At 36.2% G+C, this 7,527-nt stretch overlaps 1 protein-coding gene across 1 annotated transcript in view; it reads right to left on the bottom strand.

Annotated features, from left to right (window-relative positions):
* Positions 1 to 2,532: 2,532 nt before the first annotated feature.
* The window catches only part of LOC132116870 (thioredoxin-like protein 1), a 9,973-nt gene continuing 4,978 nt past the window's right edge, over positions 2,533 to 7,527 (bottom strand). Inside the window, exons 4-8 of the mRNA XM_059525734.1 lie at positions 6,305 to 6,427; positions 5,297 to 5,366; positions 4,847 to 5,019; positions 3,531 to 3,635; positions 2,533 to 2,828 (exon numbers count right to left, since the gene is read on the bottom strand). Coding sequence (XP_059381717.1) covers positions 2,799 to 2,828; positions 3,531 to 3,635; positions 4,847 to 5,019; positions 5,297 to 5,366; positions 6,305 to 6,427 — 501 coding nt within the window. The 3' untranslated portion in view covers positions 2,533 to 2,798. The remainder of the gene's footprint in view (positions 2,829 to 3,530; positions 3,636 to 4,846; positions 5,020 to 5,296; positions 5,367 to 6,304; positions 6,428 to 7,527) is intronic.

Here is a 7,527-nt window from a genome sequence, read left to right on the forward strand (position 1 = left end):
GCATAGCAATGCCCTGGCACCCGTCCAAAACACAACAACGACTGTAGCAATGCACTGAAATCCACTCAGAACGCCCTAGCAACGCCCTCAAACCATCTAAAACGCCACAGCAACTGTTTAGCAACGCGCTGAAATGATAACACTCAGAACACCTCGCAACACTTCGACAATGTGTTGAAATTCAGTCAAAACACCAGAGAAACGTTTTTAAAACAATGCAGAACTCAGTAACTATTTGGCAAAACTATTTAAAAACATGAAAAAAAAAAAAAACTTTTAGCAACCCACAAAACGATAACCTTGAAAAACAATAGCACCGTGTTGAAATTCATCCAGAGCACCCATAGAAACTATAATAAAACACTCAGAACTCAGTAAATGCTTAGCCACATGCATTTAGCATAGCTAAATCCCCCAGAACGAACGCCTTAGCAAACCTTATGAGAATTAACCACGGTTTTATTAACCAAATAAAACCAATATAGATAATCATGGTAACCACAAATTAATTAACCTTGGATTTGCTACACCCTTTAACCAGTAAAACTTTGATTAAACAAAATCTGGCACTACTACTAATTTTTTTGTCTAATTACTATAATAAACCATGACTGATTATAAGGGAACGTGTTAATTAAACACAAAACATTAAGAGCATTCTTTTGTTTGGTCCAGGTGAAAGCACTACTCACATTTTCTTCTTCTTCTTCATTTTCGCATTGTTTTCAACAAGAATTATAGCTACTTATATTTATGTGTAGACTATTATATTAATTAATGTATGTGTGTAACTTTAAACCTAATAATAAACTGCTGCACCTCAACTGCCGCTCCAACATTTTGTTTGCCTTCAAATGGAATTTCCCGCCAGTCTCTGGCGCGCAAAAAATGATTGACGTTTCTGATTGGTTTAAAAGCGGCGGGCCGTTACTGCGGCTTCTATTTCTGCTCTTTTTAGTGCGTGTCGATTAATTATTAAGACAGATTGTGCGACTTCACACGACACCTGTTTCCCTGATATATCTGTCAGCTTGTAGTGACATTTTATCCGAACTCCCAAAAAGCTTTTTAAAGCTTAAACACCGCGTCTGATCTTGACTCAGGTGTAATGTGGTTTATTGTGTTTCATCCAGTTTGAACTCAGTCAGCTCAGGCTTGCGAATTCAGTGAAAAACAGACTTTTACACAACACTGTAGAGCAAAATAGCTCCATTGCAGCTCACAGTTTATTATAGAGAGAAATGAAGCTCAGATGTGCTGAACTGGCCGTGTTTAATACATTTCTAACAAACGGATCAAGATACTTACCTTCTTTAATTGTACAGAATGAAATGAACTTATAAAATCTTGCTATAAATTTACCTTGCATGAAAAGACATAGCTTATTCGTTTTTTTCCTTCTTAAATATAATGCTCATTATTAAATGTATGCCTTTTATTTTTGTTGCAATTATGAAACGTGCGTTTTTAATAGCTTTAATATTAAATTAAATAGGCTATTTCATTTTCGCGTTTTAGAGCTTTAAGGATGTGTTTTAAACACAATCAAAAATTTTATTTTGGTGCAATTCATGCTCATTTTCCAAAGAAAACAATCCCTATCATTAAAACGAAATATAATAAATATTCACTAGAGAATTAAATTAGAATTAAAACAGAATTTAAGCTAATTGTTCATGATTAGAAGAGCATTTTTGCACTGCACATTTATTACTAATAACCAAATCTGAAATAAAATCCTTTTTTGATTCAGTGTTTATTCAATCTTTCACTTCGATCGATTCAACAAGAGACTGATTAAACGTCATTATTGAGCTAATTCAAATTCGTTATTGTTTTTAGGCTATTATTATTTTATAATATCGTCTTGTGTTCCGTGTTAAATAATTAAACAATAATTAGCTACAGATAGAAATTAAAATAGCCTAATAAACATAGGCTAGTCGAATTCATTAGATATATCTAAAAATGCTAGTCTAATAATCAATACTTTCTCGAACAAAATATTTAGCAGAAACACGGATTTAAAACACGTCTGCCTTTGTAGTTCATAAACAGCATCTAGCTATATTCTCCAAATGTTTTATTAAATTAAAACGTGGTTTAATTTTTTTTTAAATGCGCGGTAATTGCAAGTTATTTATTATTTAATGAAAACACTCCGTGTTATTGAAATTATTGAAACATGATAATCATTTTAGTTTTAATGATTGTAAATCGTCCCCATTTCTTTCGAATTATATGATTTAAACAAACGTAAAGATAATGTTCCAAACGCATGCGATGGATTTGAACGCACCTCTCCACAAACCGGTCACTGATTTTAGGTTGGTTTTTAATCTCGAGCGCGTCTCACGGGAACGCGCAGATTACGTGGCGTCTGCTGCCACCCAGCGGCCGGATCAGGAACAACAGCATGCTTTTCTCAACAAAACCCAACATTATTTCCAAAATAATGCATTGAGATTTATTCATTTTGTATTAAATCCAAAATATCAACAGTTTCAATGCTGATGAACAACAGTAGCCACGTGCCTTTGGAAAAGGATCGACTTTATTTACAGGAACATTTCAGGAGGGTTTCAGATAAAAACGACTGATCCAGGGCCTCTCTGAGACAAAGCGTTGTCTTCTCTTGTTCTCTCGCACTCTCTCTAGTCTGAAGGCGAGCTGAGGGATGGATCCGGCGCTCGGCAGTGTCTGTGTGTGTGTGTTGGTGGTGATTTTGCCCAGTCATGTTGGCGGAGAGAGACACCTATGGAGAGATTGATGCAATATGTCGTGTCGCCTTTTCCTCTTCAGTGACTTTCTCCCTTCTTACCCACAACCTGTGTTTCTCACACACACACACACACACACACACACGTTAAAAAGTGCACCACGTTTAATTTCCATCATGTGGAATAATAAAATATCCAGCAGTAAATCCTGAATGAAATGTTCAGTGTTGGTGAAAATTACTTTTTAAACTAATGCATTACAATATTGCATTGCTTTCCTAAAAAACTATGTTTTTATGGAAAGTAATGCATTGAGTTACATTTAAGTTTCTTTTTAAATCTGGACAGGAGAAAAAAAGTTCAATACTATTCAACAATAACAAAAATAAAACATGTCTTTTTGCTTATTAGTATGGTTGAATTGGATCATGGAAGATAAGACATTGGTTAATAAAATGGGATTAAATACATAAATCAAAGTAGTATTAATATATTTAACTATCACAGGTTTGTATAATATTCTGAGTTTGCATTTGACTGTTTTTCTTCATCTTGAGGAACACTGAATCTTTGTTTTTGTGCAGGTGATATGAATAAATCAGTGTTTATATTCAGGCTAGAGCTGTCACCATGGCAACAATAGAACTGTCAATCAGTCAAGACGAGGAAACAAAGTAACAGATATTTCCTTCTAAATCTAAAAGTAATCTGTTACTCTACCGGTTCCTTCAAACGTGATCTGATTCTGTATCTGGCATTAGTTACATGACTGATTGGAGGTTGGTAGGGTTGGTTTCCGCTCTTTCTCACCCGTTTGAAGTCGTTCATGTTCGTGGCCTGGACTGGAGTCCCGATAAACGTCAAGTAGTTGACTTTTGTCGTCTCCTCGTCTCCTTGGTTTGACTTGATAAATAACTGAACACAGAAACAGATGCAAAACATGAAACCTTTGATATAAAGTTTGAAATCTAGTACTATGGAAAACGCCGTAGATCCACCAAAACCACTAAGATATCATGACATTAAATAAGATGTACATAAAAAATTACTTTTGTTGAAGTTCGGGAAGCTTTGGTAAATTATCTGGATTTTTGGGATTTGACTGATGTAGGGACTTTTTACATGTAATGCAGGTGTATTTTAATATGCTTTTAGTCATTTATTTCTATCAACTTTTTTTTCTCCTTTGAAATGTTGTTATTGAGAATTAAATAGGGTTATTTTACGTTTTTATGAAGTTTGTGAGACATTTGTAAATTATGAAGATTGCGAGGTTGCAAAAACTATTTTTTTGGATTTCAGTGATGTAATACAAAGTGCAAAGCACTTTGAAGATGCTGATGTGATATCGTACCTTTGAGCTGTTTATTTATTTAAATTATATAGTCCTTTCTCAGCTCTTTTTATTTAGATTTATTTAAATTTTTTTCTTTCTTGAAATATTTATTCTTTAAATATGAATTATATATAAAGCATATTATAAAGCATATATTTAAATAAAGCATAAATATTTCATAAATATATATATATGTGTGTGTGTGTGTGTGTGTGTGTGTGTGTGTGTACAACAGGAAGAAGCTGAAATGGGATATTGTATTTCCTGAGTGATTTTTATTAATTATGTTTAATTTTTATTTAAATATTTATTTTTTATTAGAATAACTTTAAATGAATATTTAAAGACAAATTTTAATGAAGTTTTGGAGAAATTTAGTAAATTACCTGGACCCCTAAGATGCACAAATGGGATATAGTACTTTCTGAGCTATTTTTATTAATTTTATTTAATTACTTAAATATTTATTTTTAGTTATGTAGATATTTATTTTTCTAACTCCAAATATTGTTATTAGAATAATTTGAGATGAATGTTTAAAGACAGATTTTAATGAAGTTTGGGAGAAATTTGTAAATTACCTGGACCCCTAAATCCCACAAATGGTATATTGTACTTTCTGAGCTTTATATATATATATCATTTATTTATTTTTGTCCCTGGAAAAATTGTTATTCCGAATGGATGTTAAACACGAGTGTTTTCCGTAGAGCTGCTTTTAGTGCTCATGTGAGAAGCGCTGCACTAATAAACCTGAAGTGAATGCACTATGTAGTGTACGGTGACGTACAGTCACACTGTTGACGTTCTGAAACTTGACGTATCGGAGCGGGATGAGGCCGTCGTCCTTGTAGTCTTCCTCTGACAGATCCAGCGCCTGCGTGGCCTCGCTCCTCTCCGCGTCATCGAAACCCATCGAACGAGGAAGATTTATGAAGATCTTCACACTCTTTGGGGCATGAGCTGCGAACAGTAATAATTTATTATTATTGTATTACATTTGATCAATTTAAAGCATCCTTGCTAAATAAAAGTATTTGTTTCTACAATATAACAGAAAATCATCATATTATTCTGATTTCTGAAGATCATGTGACACTGAAGACTGGAGGAATGATGCTGAAAATACAGCGGAGCATCACAGAAATAAATTACACTTTAACAGAAATTCACATAGAAAATTTAAACAAACAAAAAAATAAAAAATAAATATTATGTATGTCTCACATGGACGTCTTACCTAATTCTGCAGCCAGCATTTTCAAGGAGAAGAGTTTGACAGGTTGATTGAAGGCGATTGTGATCAGAAGCTGCAAACAGACGCAGAAGGATCAGTCGTGAGATCATCTTTACACTCGGTCTGTGTACTTGGGAAACTCACACTGACAGTAACTGTGATCTGATCTCATATTACATCTCTCTGAGGACACTTTACACTTTCACTTTAACATGCATCAGATACGGCTCATGCTGTGGAAGAGATACAGAAAATACAGGCCAAGTAATACAAAACTGAACCAACACTAAAACTGAACTAAATAAATTAAACCCAAATAGCAATATTTTAAAAAGCACATACAAAATTACTTATATTTAAAATATATGAATTTAAACTATAATAGCACATTAATGGAGGGGTTATTAAATACATTTTCAACCTGACAATTAGTAATTAATTAGAAAATGCACAATAATAGTAATAATAATAATTAAATCAAACTAAAATTAAAATAAAACTGTGGGGGAAATTTTTTTATTAAAACTAAACTGACCTGACATTGGTAATTATTAATTCATTAATAATAAAAATAATAATTAATTGAAACTAAACTAAAGTGTACAAATAAAAGCTAATTCAAAATATTAAATGAAAACTCTACTAGTATATATATATATATAAAAAAATATATTATTATTAATTGTTATAAAAAAATGTTTTAAAAAGCGCTCCTAAACATTGGATGAAGCAGTTTTGACCTCACAATAGGTAATTAATAATAATAATAGTAATTATTGAATAAAAACTTTAAATATAAACTGAATTATTAACATATTAATGAAACCATTTAATGACCATTATTAATGTTAATGACCATTAACCAACATGTGAAAATGCGCCCTTAAATTATTTAAATATGACATTTAAATCTCATAAGTAAATGTTTTAGCTGACAAAAAAACTTGAATCTCTACAAGTTCCTCCACAGACATTCAGAGCCACAGCATCAGGAAGCCGAAGCCTTCGCACCTGTTCATCACAGTCTGACTCCAGGTACGACGAGTCCTTGATCAAGCAGTTGTCAAAGCCACAGTCATCACTCTCGTTCAGACACTCACAGCCCGCTTTACTGACGAACGGCATCAGGTCCATCTGAACACACACGGGACACCATTACACACACAAACTCAATCTCACACACACTCTCTCGCACACTCTAGCGCACACTCACTCACTCTCACTCTCTCTCGCACGCACACACTCTCTCTCGCACGCGCACACTCTCAAAGCCACAGTCATCACTCTCGTTCAGACACTCACAGCCTGCTTTACTGACGAACGGCATCAGGTCCATCTGAACACACACGGGACACCATTACACACACACTCACTCACACACACACACACACAAACTCAATCTCACACACACTCTCTCGCACACACTCTCGCACACTCTAGGGCACACTCACTCACTCTCACTCTCTCTCTCGCGCACACTCTCGCGCACACTCTCGCGCACACTCTCGCGCACACTCTCGCGCACACTCTAGCGCACACTCTAGCGCACACTCACTCACTCTCGCACGCACACACTCTCTCTCGCACGCGCACACTCTCAAAGCCACAGTCATCACTCTCGTTCAGACACTCACAGCCCGCTTTACTGACGAACGGCATCAGGTCCATCTGAACACACACGGGACACCATTACACACACACTCACTCACACACACACAAACTCAATCTCACACACACTCTCTCGCACACACTCTCGCACACTCTAGGGCACACTCACTCACTCTCACTCTCTCTCGCGCACACTCTCGCGCACACTCTCGCGCACACTCTCGCACACACTCTCGCACACACTCTCGCACACACTCTCGCACACACTCTCGCACACACTCTCGCACACACTCTCGCACACTCACTCACTCTCACTCTCTCTCGCACGCACACACTCTCTCTCGCACGCACACACTCTCAAAGCCACAGTCATCACTCTCGTTCAGACACTCACAGCCCGCTTTACTGACGAACGGCATCAGGTCCATCTGAACACACACGGGACACCATTACACACACACGCACTCACACACACACACACACAAACTCAATCTCACACACACTCTCTCGCACACACTCTCGCACACTCTAGGGCACACTCACTCACTCTCACTCTCTCTCGCACACACTCTCGCGCACACTCTCGCGCACACTCTCGCGCACACTCTCGCGCACACTCACTCTCA

Source organism: Carassius carassius, chromosome 36 (genome assembly GCF_963082965.1).
Source record: "Carassius carassius chromosome 36, fCarCar2.1, whole genome shotgun sequence".
NCBI lineage: Eukaryota > Metazoa > Chordata > Actinopteri > Cypriniformes > Cyprinidae > Carassius > Carassius carassius.